The sequence below is a fragment of the Crinia signifera genome, chromosome 2, assembly GCF_055691185.1.
Source record: "Crinia signifera chromosome 2, ASM5569118v1, whole genome shotgun sequence".
In the NCBI taxonomy this organism is placed as follows: domain Eukaryota; kingdom Metazoa; phylum Chordata; class Amphibia; order Anura; family Myobatrachidae; genus Crinia; species Crinia signifera.
In genome coordinates, this window is record NC_139218.1 from 401,048,798 (window position 1) to 401,063,915 (window position 15,118).

Consider the following 15,118-nt stretch of genomic DNA (forward strand, 5'->3'; position numbering starts at 1 on the left):
AGAAAAACTCTAAGTCAGACAGAACCTGAAATATCTGACTGGGAAGAGCAATTAATAGGCTTGGATGGGGACCACTGCTTTGAAGTCAGATATCTCCAGTTCCCAAGGGCCGATTTTTAAAATTCTTGTACCCATGGAAAGAGGGGATCCTCAGCTTTCAGCCTAGGGCCCTTAGACTCCTGGGGGGGGGGTTCTGGGTACTCAGAAACCCCCCCTGCATGCGCTACTGCAGCCTGCTCTGCAGGTGAATTTCTGCTTGTCTATTGCTGGATGTCTTTACAGACCGTTACTTTATGGTCCATGGCAAACTGGTCCTGCATAAACCATCATAAGCGGTGGAACCCCGGCATTGTGCGCAGTTTAGGTGGTGGTTGCTACTTCATACACTGTATCATACAGTAGCTCACATCACAGACAGAGCGTTTGCCATAGCTAAGGCTTCGGAGCATGTTCTGTGTCAGTCGCTGGAATGATGATAGAAGAACCATGAAATAGTTTGTAGTGGAGGCTTTGTGCAGCAGATCTGCTCCCCAATATACCGTGTATTATACACTGATGCGCTAACACGTGATAACCACTTGCCTAATGTGTTTGCTCCTATGAGTGCATCTCAATCCGCCCTGAGCCACGGACTACACAACTACGCCCTGAGGCAGCCGCTGCCAGAACACACTGTACACTTGCTACATATAGTCATAATCAGCAGAAGCTGCTTGTGCATCCCATCTGCTCAGCAAATAAGATGCTGTGTAATGGAGAAACCAGTATAAATCTGCCTGGCGCTATTAAGTCACAAAGCGTTCACACGTTGTATCACTCGGAGGATGAATATATGTGGGCACATCTGTAGCACCTGGTCTGTTATGTACAGGTACGCGGTGTCTGGGTGTGCCCAAAGTCTTAGACTAGCTTCTACTTCCCACAATGCATCCTGGTGCCATCTGTTCCCAAGGTAAGACTTGCACGCCCTGGCCATCCACGCTACTTGTGGGCGTACTGACTGCCGCTGGCTCAATGCACTGTGTGGCTTAGGGTATAGCTCATACAATCGATGGGCATTGGATCAACCACTGACTGTTGACATGGGCTTAGGATGACACCTCAGTAGGTCAACACAAGCATTAGGTTGACATGGCCAAGGTCAACATGAGATTTTCACATATTTGGTTACCATCCAGCACACAACTGCGCAGACACTGCACGTCCAGCGTCTCCATCCAGCACACAACAGCCCGGACACTGCACGTCCTGCATCTCCATGCGGCACGTCCAGTGTCTCCATCCAGCACACAACAGCCCAGATACTGCGTGTCCAGCTCCACATCCAGCATACAACAGCCCGGACACTGCACATCCAGAGTGTCCATACAGCACACAACAGCCCGGACACTGCACGTCCAGCACACAACAGCGCAGACACTGCACGTCCAGCACACAACAGCGCAGACACTGCACATCCAGCACACAACAGCGCAGACACTGCACGTCCAGCATCACCATCCAGCACACAACAGCCCGGACATTGCACGTCCAGCGTCACCATCCGGCACACAACAGCCCGGATACTGCGCGTCCAGCGTCTCCATCCAGCACACAACAGCCTGGACACTGCACAACAGTCCGGACATTGCACGTCCAGCGTCTCCATCCAGCACACAACAGTCCGGACATTGCACGTCCTGCATCTCCATGCGGCACGTCCAGTGTCTCCATCCAGCACACAACAGCCCAGATACTGCGTGTCCAGCTCCACATCCAGCATACAACAGCCCGGACACTGCACATCCAGAGTGTCCATATAGCACACAACAGCCCGGACACTGCACGTCCAGCACACAACAGCCCGGACACTGCACGTCCAGCGTCTCCATCCAGCACACAACAGCCCAGATACTGCGTGTCCAGCTCCACATCCAGCATACAACAGCCCGGACACTGCACATCCAGAGTGTCCATACAGCACACAACAGCCCGGACACTGCACGTCCAGCACACAACAGCCCGGACACTGCACGTCCAGCACACAACAGCCCGGACACTGCACGTCCAGCACACAACAGCCCGGACACTGCACGTCCAGCACACAACAGCCCGGACACTGCACGTCCAGCACACAACAGCCCGGACACTGCACGTCCAGCACACAACAGCCCGGACACTGCACGTCCAGCACACAACAGCCCGGACACTGCACGTCCAGCACACAACAGCCCGGACACTGCACGTCCAGCACACAACAGCCCGGACACTTGTACAGGAGGATTCTGGGAATTCTGTCATGATACATAAATGCTTAAGTCTGATGAAAGATTTCCATATCAGTTATTTCTTTTTATCCTATATAATAAAGGGCTAATGCTGCTCCAGACCTCTATGGGGGGGATTCACATGCTGTACATGGCTGTGGCCACTAGATGGAGCGACACTTGAAGTACTCTGTCAGGTGCTGACATTACTGTTATGTTGGTGGGCTGGTATCTGATCTACATACAGGACGGCGGTTTCGCTCTGACCAATCTCTAGATCTTATGTTTTATTCTTCTGTATTACAAACATTATTATAACGGCATTAATTCAAGTATAAATAAGATCCAGAGTACTGGAAGAATCCTGCGGCAGCGGGGAGTCACTGGGTCATTGGCACCGGCACAGAACACACGGCGAATGAGAGTCACATTCCTTATTACTATGCAGTGTGGGGCTTATTGGAGGTCATTTCCTGGGAGAATAATACATCTGTGTGGCACTGGTGTTCCTGCTTAGTTGTCCATGATGGGGCCAGGGGCCTAGTCCGTACAATGCCTCCAGCCATGTGGGAATACCCAGGAGAGATCTGCAGGCCCCATCCCCGGTACACAAGTCTGCGCTCCAGGGAAAGGAAGAAGTGATGTTGGGGAAGGATGTGTACATGGGATTAGGGAAACGGTCTCCCAGGAGTCATCAGACCCATCTCCCGGCAGGTGCATCATACCACGTCCATCCCACCCCGGCAGTGTCCGGCAGGTAATCCCTTCGCTCTGGTGATAAATGAGGTATTTATGACAGCCCGCTGTGCCCATCAGGCCTCGCTGATGCCCTCACTCAGCCAAATGGGGTCGTTGAAGTCTTGGTCCGTCAGGTTCACGTTGTAGGGGACATCGATGATGGCGCTGGTCTGGTCACGCTGCCCACTGGACGTGCGCCACGAGTTTAGAGGGCGAAGGGAATTCTTGAATCTCTGGGGCGAGAGACAAACATTAGACGTGGAATAGTCCTGAGCGCCGAAAACCCAAATGCAGAAAGGTCCAGAGGGGAGGTACTTATTATTCCTGTATCTCCGATCTATAATTTACTGTCATCTGTGCGAGGACAGACCCCATCTCATGCCATCTACACAGGATTTACCCTATGGACTAACTGCACAAAACAGGGCATCAGGATTACAGCCATCACCAACACCCCCCATCATATCTACTCACGTCCACCAGCGTCCCGGATTGTCGGAAGATTGCCACACCGGCCCAGATGGGAATCTGGATGCAGCACAGGGAGCCCATGCATATGCCCAGAGCCTTCCCCCAGCGAGGGTATACGTAGTGGCCGTAACGCAGCGGGGTGTTATACATTTCCAGGAAGATGTAGAACAGAATAAACTGGGGAAACATCAGAAATAACTTGTAGGCACAGAACAATTGTGCTACGACGTCATAATTATCTTATATATCACAGACTTGGAGACACCAGTATAATGACCCCGAGGGATGCGGCGCAATCAGTACCAGACTGCGTGTAACTACTGGGGGAACCCCGACGCCAACTGCCCGTTACGCACCAACAACTCATTTAATCTCAATATAAATATCTAGGGGGGGGGGGGGGGGGTCCATTCACAATCTATGTATGTAAAAAGGCTACATACATAGAGGCCACTCAATTGACCACATTACTCCAGAACAGAAAGTGAAAGCAAGGGAGCTGTGAGGACAGAGGGAGCTGTGAGGATAGAGAGAGCTGTGAGGACAGAGATCGGAGGTAGGGACTAAGCAATCATTGTGACGGGCTATTAACTAGTTACAGAATAATGCACCGAGTTTGTTAGAGATGATCTACTTATAACATTCTCCATACAGTACATATGAGGATTTGTGGTTCCGCTATATCAGGAGCAGTCACCGGGACATCACCGCTATGTTTTTCTGTATTACATATAAGGGAACTAAAAAAGTCAGGAGAGCTCTAGACCAGTGGTCCTCAACCTCGGTCCTCGAGTACCCTCCAACAGTGCACGTTTTCCAGGTCTCCTGGCAGTTGCACAGGTGCACTCATTCACTGACCCATTTTAAAAGATCACAGGTGGAGCTAAAACGTGCACTGTTGGGGTCCTCGAGAACCGCTGCTCTAGACGGACCTTCGCCCAATAATCATCTATCAGAGGTCTCCTGTGCTGCTCCCAGTCCGCTGGGACGACCCTAGCCTGCATGTTATGCCTTACCACAGCCAATACTATTTACCCAGTATAATGACCCCGAGGGATGCGGCGCAATCAGTACCAGACTGCGTGTAACTACTGGGGGAACCCCGACGCCAACTGCCCGTTACGCACCAACAACTCATTTAATCTCAATATAAATATCTAGGGGGGGGGGGGGGGGGTCCATTCACAATCTATGTATGTAAAAAGGCTACATACATAGAGGCCACTCAATTGACCACATTACTCCAGAACAGAAAGTGAAAGCAAGGGAGCTGTGAGGACAGAGGGAGCTGTGAGGATAGAGAGAGCTGTGAGGACAGAGATCGGAGGTAGGGACTAAGCAATCATTGTGACGGGCTATTAACTAGTTACAGAATAATGCACCGAGTTTGTTAGAGATGATCTACTTATAACATTCTCCATACAGTACATATGAGGATTTGTGGTTCCGCTATATCAGGAGCAGTCACCGGGACATCACCGCTATGTTTTTCTGTATTACATATAAGGGAACTAAAAAAGTCAGGAGAGCTCTAGACCAGTGGTCCTCAACCTCGGTCCTCGAGTACCCTCCAACAGTGCACGTTTTCCAGGTCTCCTGGCAGTTGCACAGGTGCACTCATTCACTGACCCATTTTAAAAGATCACAGGTGGAGCTAAAACGTGCACTGTTGGGGTCCTCGAGAACCGCTGCTCTAGACGGACCTTCGCCCAATAATCATCTATCAGAGGTCTCCTGTGCTGCTCCCAGTCCGCTGGGACGACCCTAGCCTGCATGTTATGCCTTACCACAGCCAATACTATTTACCCAGCTTGGCCCCCACAGCTAACGCCACCTGAAGATGGCATTGTATTGCTGTAGCCTATGAGCCCCCCACACCATACAGCAATGAGGGGTCTACTTACCAGCAGCAGGACGGGGGTACAGAAAACCCAGCACAACTTAAAGTACACAAGGAGTTTGGTGCTCCATGAGGGGCCGCTAGACACCATATCCACAATATCCTGGCAGAACTGGTTTACACCTGAGGGGCAGATAAGTCACAGGAAACATTGTCTATACATGCATTGCCCTTACTGACATATCACACATCTCCTGATATACTCTGTGCTGCTGGGGACCCTGCTCCTCCCACTATATAACCCCCAGTCTGTGGCTTCCTGCTGCTCCCATTCCCCTCCTCACGTGATGTCACTGCCCCTGTCACATGCAGCTTTGTCCTCACTGACACATCACTCATCTCCTGATATACTCTGTGCTGCTGGGGACCCTGCTCCTCCCACTATATAACTATCAGTCTGTGGCTTCCTGCTGTCTCCATTCCCCTCCTCACATGTCACTGCCCCTGACACATACAGCCCTGTCCTCACTGACACATCACTCATCTCCTGATATACTCTGTGCTGCTGGGAACCCTGCACCTCCCACTATATAACTCTCAGTCTGTGGCTTCCTGCTACCCCCATTCCCCTCCTCACATCATGTCACTGCCCCTGTCACATGCAGCCCTGTCCTCACTGACACATCACTCATCTCCTGATATACTCTGTGCTGCTGTGGATCCTGCTTCCCCCACTATATAACTCTCAGTCTGTGGCTTCCTGCTGTCCCCATTCCCCTCCTCACATGTCACTGCCCCTGACACATACAGCCCTGTCCTCACTGACACATCACTCATCTCCTGATATACTCTGTGCTGCTGGGAACCCTGCACCTCCCACTATATAACTCTCAGTCTGTGGCTTCCTGCTACCCCCATTCCCCTCCTCACATCATGTCACTGCCCCTGTCACATGCAGCCCTGTCCTCACTGACACATCACTCATCTCCTGATATACTATGTGCTGCTGGGGGACCCTGCTCCTCCCACTATATAACTCTCAGTCTGTGGCTTCCTGCTACCCCCATTCCCCTCCTCACATCGTGTCGCTGCCCCTGTCACATGCAGCCCTGTCCTCACTGACACATCACTCATCTCCTGATATACTATGTGCTGCTGGGGACCCTGCTCCTCCCACTATATAACTCTCAATCTGTGGCTTCCTGCTGCCTCCATTCCCCTCCTCACATCATGTCACTACCCCTGTCACATGCAGCCCTGTCCTCACTGACACATCAATCACCTCCTGATATACTCTGTGCTGCTGGGAACCCTGCACCTCCCACTATATAACTATCAGTCTGTGGCTTCCTGCTGCCCCCATTCCCCTCCTCACATCATGTCACTGCCCCGTCACATGCAGTCCTGTCCTCACTGACACATCACTCATCTCCTGATATACTCTGTGCTGCTGGGGACCCTGCTCCTCCCACTATATAACTCTCAGTCTGTGTCTTCCTGCTGCCTCCATTCCCCTTTTCACATCATGTCACTGCCCCTGTCACATGCAGCCCTGTCCTCACTGACACATCACACATCTCCTGATATACTCTGTGCTGCTGGGGACCCTGCTTCTCCCACTATATAAATCTCAGTCTGTGGCTTCCTGCTGCCCCCATTCCCCTCCTCACATCATGTCACTGCCCCTGTCACATGCAGTCCTGTCCTCACTGACACATCACTCATCTCCTGATATACTCTGTGCTGCTGGGGATCCTGCTCCTCCCACTATATAACTCTCAGTCTGTGGCTTCCTGCTGCCCCCATTCCCCTCCTCACATCATGTCACTGCCCCTGTCACATGCAGCCCTGTCCTCACAGACACATCACTCATCTCCTGATATACTCTGTGCTGCTGGGGAACCTGCTCCTCCCACTATATAACTCTCAGTCTGTGGCTTCCTGCTGCCCCCATTCCCCTCCTCACATCATGTCACTGCCCCTGTCACATGCAGCCCTGTCCTCACTGACACATCACTCATCTCCTGATATACTCTGTGCTGCTGGGGACCCTGCTCCTCCCACTATATAACTCTCAGTCTGTGGCTTCCTGCTGCCTCCATTCCCCTTTTCACATCATGTCACCGCCCCTGTCACATGCAGCCCTGTCCTCACTGACACATCACTCATCTCCTGATATACTCTGTGCTGCTGGGGACCCTGCTCCTCCCACTATATAACTATCAGTCTGTGGCTCCCTGCTTCCTCCATTCCCCTCCTCACATCATGTCACTGCCCCTGTCACATGCAGCCCTGTCCTCACTGACACATCACTCATCTCCTGATATACTCTGTGCTGCTGGGGACCCAGCTCCTCCCACTATATAACTCTCAGTCTGTGACTTCCTGCTGCCCCCATTCCCCTCCTCACATCATGTCACTGCCCCTGTCACATGCAGCCCTGTCCTCACTGACACATCACTCATCTCCTGATATACTCTGTGCTGCTGGGGACCCTGCTCTGTATAACTCTTAGTCTGTGGCTACCTGCGGCCCCCATTCCCCTCCTGTCAGTATATCTCCGCCTGGTTCTACCCTCATCACTCAGGGAACGGATGCCATCTCCACTGTACATAGAAGGCTGCTGTAGAGAACACTGGGACCAGTCTGTCCATGTACTCACCATAGAAGAAGGCTATACCCAGGCACATGAAGAGAGTGATGATGATGAGGCCAAAGCTGGTGCTGTAGGAATCTATCAGGGTGAACCAGTAGATGCCGCCCTGTAGGGAGAGTAGAGTCTAACATGGTCATCAACTCACTGATAAGTACCAGTCCCAGCACCTCCTCTGGCTGTCCAGCACATGGCCTTCAGGTGTCTCCTCTGTGATTTACACCCAGGTCAAGGTTTCAGGATGTATCCCCCTCATATATCCCAATACTGCAGCCCCCCTCATATATCCCAATACCGCAGCCCCCTCATATATCCCAATACCGCAGCCCCCCTCATATATCCCAATACCGCAGCCCCCTCATATATCCCAATACCGCAGCCCCCCTCATATATCCCAATACCGCAGCCCCCTCATATATCCCAATACCGCAGCCCCCTCATATATCCCAATACCGCAGCCCCCCTCATATATCCCAATACCGCAGCCCCCCTCATATATCCCAATACCGCAGCCCCCCTCATATATCCCAATACCGCAGCCCCCCCTCATATATCCCAATACCGCAGCCCCCTCATATATCCCAATACCGCAGCCCCCCTCATATATCCCAATACCGCAGCCCCCCTCATATATCCCAATACCGCAGCCCCCCTCATATATCCCAATACCGCAGCCCCCTCATATATCCCAATACCGCAGCCCCCCTCATATATCCCAATACCGCAGCCCCCCTCATATATCCCAATACCGCAGCCCCCCTCATCTCCTGGTATACTCTATGGGACCTCTCAGTGACCAACAGCAGCCCCATCTTATGTCTGAGCCCCCTTATCTCCTGGTATATACTCTGGGCTCTCACCTCAGTGACCAGCAGCAGCCCCATCATATATAGCAATAATATCCCAGCCCCCTCATCTTCTGGTATATACTCTGGGCTCTCACCTCAGTGACCAGCAGCAGCCCCATCAGGAAGAAGAAGAAACACAGAGCCCCCAGGAACATTGCCTTCCGCTTCCATTCCTTGAGATATGGGAATTCATCCAATATGGCCGTCACAATCCCCTCCATGTTCCCAAACTTATTGGGGAGAGAGAATATATATAGGGTATGAGACAGATGCCAGCTTGTAGTTCTTCGGGTGCACTCAGTGAGTCTACTTACCAGAGTGTCCACTCCAAGAGAGAAGAGCATCAGAAAAAACAGGATGGACCAGAAGGCCGAGCCAGGCAGAAGAGCAAGGGCTTCTGGGTAAGCAACAAAAGCCAGACCAGGTCCTACCAGGACAAAATGGTGGGTTATACAGATGCTGCCATTGTGCAGTATAGTGACATAACTGTACACCACCCAGACACGCGCCTCCTCCATGTTAGCGCAGCTTGGTGATCCAATCATACGTGCCCTGAGGCCACCAGAAGACTCACCGACCAGAGTAGACATCCCCACACTGGTGGTCCCTGTATATTACCCATAATTACCTGAGTCCGCCACTTCTCCCACCGGAACCTGCTTTTTCCAGGCCATGTGACCTAACACGGAGAAAATGGCGAATCCCGCAAAGAAGCTGGTGCAGCAGTTACCGATGGCGATGACCAGGGTGTCCCTGTGCGACAGATGGGCAAACCGTAAGGGTTGGAGCACACGAGACACAGCAACAAAGTCACAGCTAAAGTCCCAACAGCGCATCAACCCCACAGGAATGACATCGGACTCTGGAGCAAGATAGCGCCCGGAGGCCCAGCTAGGCTGACCGGTTTCTGGGGGAAGTCTGGTATTTGGGGCCTGTCCTATGCTGGGGTCATTCTGTGGTGGCCAGGAGAGGGTGATGGTGAGGGCCACAGGCTGGGGGCTGTAATGGTCTCATACCGTACAAGCCCCTACACAGATATATTATTAGATCGCCACTCACCTGATCACGTTGTTATCAAACTTATTGTACGAGGCCATAGACAACAGTCCCCCAAAGCCGATTCCTAAGGAGTAGAATATCTGGGATGCCGCGTCATTCCACACCTGAAACATAGGGAGCGAAGATCCCCACAGAGCAACGATCAATGATAGGGGACTAATAATGCCCAATGTAGAGGCGAGTGGTAGGGAGATGGGTTATACAGGGGGGCACACATATATATATATAGTACAAGGTAAGTACCTGAGCGCTCCGGAGTCTCTCCCAGTCGGCCGACAGGTAGAATCTCACCCCATCTATAGAGCCCTCCAGAGTCGCCCCCCGTATGATGAGCACCAGCAGGACGAGGTACGGAAATGTGGCTGTAAAATACACAATCTGGGGAGACCGGGGATAACATATAAGGTGAATACACCTGGTACGGGCCCCCTGCGTATAACACTGTGCTACAGAGGGATGTAATACACAGGGCGAGGTACTGCGTCATGGTATTGGGGTGTTGGGGATAGTACTGGGGACAGGGATGATGGGGGTGATGGATGGGACAGACGATGGATGTGACAGGGATGATGGGGGTGATGGATGGGACAGATGATGGATGTGACAGGGATGATGGGGGTGATGTATGGGACAGATGATGGATGTGACAGGGATGATGGGGGCGATGGATCTGACAGGGATGATGGATGTGACAGGGATGATGGATGTGACAGGGATGATGGGGGTGATGGATGTGACAGGGATGATGGGGGCGATGGATCTGACAGGGATGATGGATGTGACAGGGATGATGGGGGTGATGGATGCGATAGGGATGATGGGGGTGATGGATCTGACAGGGATGATGGGGGTGATGGATGTGATAGGGATGATGGATGTGACAGAGATGATGGGAGTTACTGATGTAACAGGGATGATGGGGGTGATGGATGTGACAGATGATGTGACAGGGATGATGGGGGTGATGGATCTGACAGGGATGATGGGGGCGATGGATGTGACAGGGATGATGGATGTGACAGGGATGATGGGGGTGATTTATGTGACAGATGATGGGGGTGATGGATGTGACAGATGATGTGACAGGGATGATGGGGGTGATTTATGTGACAGAGGATGGGGGTGATGGATGTGACAGGGATGATGGGGGTGATGGATCTGACAGGGATGATGGGGGTGATGGATCTGACAGGGATGATGGATGTGACAGGGATGATGGATGTGACAGGGATGATGGGGGTGATGGATCTGACAGGGATGATGGGGGTGATGGATCTGACAGGGATGATGGATGTGACAGGGATGATGGATGTGACAGGGATGATGGGGGTGATGGATGCGATAGGGATGATGGGGGTGATGGATCTGACAGGGATGATGGGGGTGATGGATCTGACAGGGATGATGGGGGTGATGGATCTGACAGGGATGATGGGGGCGATGGATGTGACAGGGATGATGGGGGTGATGGATCTGACAGGGATGATGGATGTGACAGGGATGATGGGGGTGATTTATGTGACAGATGATGGGGGTGATGGATGTGACAGATGATGTGACAGGGATGATGGGGGTGATTTATGTGACAGAGGATGGGGGTGATGGATGTGACAGGGATGATGGGGGTGATGGATCTGACAGGGATGATGGGGGTGATGGATCTGACAGGGATGATGGATGTGACAGGGATGATGGATGTGACAGGGATGATGGGGGTGATGGATCTGACAGGGATGATGGATGTGACAGGGATGATGGGGGTGATGGATGCGATAGGGATGATGGGGGTGATGGATCTGACAGGGGTGATGGATCTGACAGGGATGATGGGGGTGATGGATCTGACAGGGATGATGGGGGTGATTTATGTGACAGAGGATGGGGGCGATGGATGTGACAGGGATGATGGGGGTGATGGATCTGACAGGGATGATGGGGGTGATGGATCTGACAGGGATGATGGATGTGACAGGGATGATGGGGGTGATGGATGCGACAGGGGTGATGGATCTGACAGGGATGATGGGGGTGATGGATGTGATAGGGATGATGGATGTGACAGAGATGATGGGAGTTACTGATGTAACAGGGATGATGGGGGCGATGGATGTGACAGGGATGATGGGGTGATAAAGGTAATAGTGATAATGGGGAATCTAGGATAATAAGGGGTGATGGCGAGAGTGGGGTTACGGGGGTGAGAGGGGACATGGGTGATGGATTTTGCAGGGTGACTGGGGTGATTGGCAGAACAGGTATACTAGGGGGAACTGGGACAAGGGGGCGACAGTCTCACCTTCCCCGAGCTGCGGATTCCCTTTAAGGTACAGAGAAAGATGATGATCCAGGCGGCCAGCAGACACAGAGCAAGTTCCCAGCGCACAGGGCCCGGATCACTGAGCCCAGAACTGTGTACAACTCCCAGCACCTTCTCACTGCAACCAGAGGGGGCGCCAGATTACACAAGGCAGACATCAGCGCTAGGGTTATATGACATGGGGTATGCCCAGAATGGTGGGGGGGCAATCCTTGGTGATGTATCCTCCATTTATCTAACACCCCATAGAGGATGCCGGAAATGAGATCTTACTGCAACATTGACATGATCTCCGGAGGAACATCACAGACAACTGCATTATCTCCAGAGGCAAAGCATTATATGGAGTATTATACAGAGAGGGGATATAATGGGGGGGGTTGTCATTGTGTGGCTAAGCAAAGCCACATAGATCGGGAAAGCAGGTATAGAAGCACATACAGAGGAAAGGCCGGGAAAGCCGCACACAGAGACAGAAGGCCGGGATAGGAGCACACAGAGAGGGAACACCGGGAAAGATGTCCACAGAGAGGGAAGAGCAGGAAAGCCGCACACAGAGGGAAGAGCGGGAAAGCCGCACACAGAGAGGGAAGGTCGGGAAAGCTACCCACAAAGACGGATCACCGGGAAAGCCACACACATAGAGGGATTACCAGGAAAGCGGCACACAGAGAGGGAAGGTTGGGAAAGCGGCACACAGAGAGGGAAGGTCGGGAAAGCGGCACACAGAGAGGGAAGGTCGGGAAAGCGGCACACAGAGAGGGAAGGTCGGGAAAGCGGCACACAGAGAGGGGAGGTCGGGAAAGCCGCACACAGAGTGGGATCACTGGGAAAGCCGCACACAGAGAGGGATTACCGGGAAAGGCGCACACAGAGAGGGGAGGTCGGGAAAGGCGCACACAGAGAGGAAAGACCGGGAAAGCCGCACAAAGAGAGGGAAGACCGGGAAAGCCGCACACAGAGAGGAAAGACCGGGAAAGCCGCACAAAGAGAGGGAAGACCGGGAAAGCCGCACAAAGAGAGGGAAGACCGGGAAAGCCGCACAAAGAGAGGGAAGACCGGGAAAGCCGCACAAAGAGAGTGAAGACCGGGAAAGCCGCACAAAGAGAGTGAAGACCGGGAAAGCCGCACAAAGAGAGTGAAGACCGGAAAAGCCGCACAAAGAGAGTGAAGACCGGGAAAGCCGCACAAAGAGAGTGAAGACCGGGAAAGCCGCACAAAGAGAGTGAAGACCGGGAAAGCCGCACAAAGAGAGTGAAGACCGGGAAAGCCGCACAAAGAGAGGGAAGACCGGGAAAGCCGCACAAAGAGAGGGAAGACCGGGAAAGCCGCACAAAGAGAGGGAAGACCGGGAAAGCCGCACAAAGAGAGTGAAGACCGGGAAAGCCGCACAAAGAGAGGGAAGACCGGGAAAGCCGCACACAGAGAGTGAAGACCGGGAAAGCCGCACAAAGAGAAGGAAGACCGTGAAAGCCGCACAAAGAGAGTGAAGACCGGGAAAGCCGCACAAAGAGAGTGAAGACCGGGAAAGCCGCACAAAGAGAGTGAAGACCGGGAAAGCCGCACAAAGAGAGGGAAGACCGGGAAAGCCGCACAAAGAGAGGGAAGACCGGGAAAGCCGCACAAAGAGAGGGAAGACCGTGAAAGCCGCACACAGAAAGGGAAGACCAGGAAAGGGAAGACCGGGAAAGGCGCACACAGAGAGGGAAGACCGGGAAAGGCGCACACAGAGAGGGAAGGCCGGGAAAGGCGCATACAGAGAGGGATCACTGGGAAAGGCGCACACAGAGAGGGAGGCCGGGATAGGAGCACACAAAGAGGGAGGCTGGGATAGGAGCACACAGAGGGAGGTTGGGATAGGAACACAGAGAGGGAAGACCAGGATAGGAGCACACAGAGAGGGAGGCCGGGATAGGAGCACACAGAGAGGGAGGCCGGGATAGGAGCACACAGAGAGGGAGGCCGGGATAGGAGCACACAGAGAGGGAGGCCGGGATAGGAGCACACAGAGAGGGAGGCCGGGATAGGAGCACACAGAGAGGGAGGCCGGGATAGGAGCACACAGAGAGGGAGGCCGGGATAGGAGCACACAGAGAGGGAGGCCGGGATAGGAGCACAGAGAGGGAAGACCGGGATAGGAGCACAGAGAGGGATGCCGGGATAGGAGCACAGAGAGGGAGGCCGGGATAGGAACACAGAGAGGGAAGACCGGGAAAGCCGCACACAGAGAGTGAAGACCGGGAAAGCCGCACAAAGAGAAGGAAGACCGGGAAAGCCGCACACAGAGAGTGAAGACCGTGAAAGCCGCACAAAGAGAGGGAAGACCGTGAAAGCCGCACAAAGAGAAGGAAGACCGGGAAAGCCGCACACAGAAAGGGAAGACCAGGAAAGGGAAGACCGGGAAAGGCGCACACAGAGAGGGAAGACCGGGAAAGGCGCACACAGAGAGGGAAGACCGGGAAAGGCGCACACAGAGAGGGAAGGCCGGGAAAGGCGCACACAGAGAGGGAAGGCCGGGAAAGGCGCACACAGAGAGGGAAGGCCGGGAAAGGCGCATACAGAGAGGGAGGCCGGGATAGGAGCACACAGAGAGGGAGGCTGGGATAGGAGCACACAGAGAGGGAGGCTGGGATAGGAGCACACAGAGAGGGAGGCCGGGATAGGAACACAGAGAGGGAAGACCAGGATAGGAGCACACAGAGAGGGAGGCCGGGATAGGAGCACACAGAGAGGGAGGCCGGGATAGGAGCACACAGAGAGGGAGGCCGGGATAGGAGCACACAGAGAGGGAGGCCGGGATAGGAGCACACAGAGAGGGAGGCCGGGATAGGAGCACACAGAGAGGGAGGCCGGGATAGGAGCACACAGAGAGGGAGACCGGGATAGAAGCACAGAGAGGGAAGACCGGGATAGAAGCACAGAGAGGGATGCCGGGATAGGAGCACA

The 15,118-nt window shown here is 53.4% G+C and overlaps 1 protein-coding gene across 1 annotated transcript in view; it reads right to left on the minus strand.

Annotated features, from left to right (window-relative positions):
* Window positions 1–2,526: 2,526 nt before the first annotated feature.
* Window positions 2,527–15,118, minus strand: part of LOC146058322 (sodium-dependent proline transporter-like) — a 33,473-nt gene continuing 20,881 nt past the window's right edge. Inside the window, exons 6-15 of the mRNA XM_083170586.1 lie at window positions 12,152–12,290; window positions 10,099–10,233; window positions 9,856–9,959; window positions 9,425–9,549; window positions 9,111–9,223; window positions 8,892–9,026; window positions 7,958–8,057; window positions 5,360–5,478; window positions 3,459–3,632; window positions 2,527–3,217 (exon numbers count right to left, since the gene is read on the minus strand). Coding sequence (XP_083026712.1) covers window positions 3,059–3,217; window positions 3,459–3,632; window positions 5,360–5,478; window positions 7,958–8,057; window positions 8,892–9,026; window positions 9,111–9,223; window positions 9,425–9,549; window positions 9,856–9,959; window positions 10,099–10,233; window positions 12,152–12,290 — 1,303 coding nt within the window. The 3' untranslated portion in view covers window positions 2,527–3,058. The remainder of the gene's footprint in view (window positions 3,218–3,458; window positions 3,633–5,359; window positions 5,479–7,957; window positions 8,058–8,891; window positions 9,027–9,110; window positions 9,224–9,424; window positions 9,550–9,855; window positions 9,960–10,098; window positions 10,234–12,151; window positions 12,291–15,118) is intronic.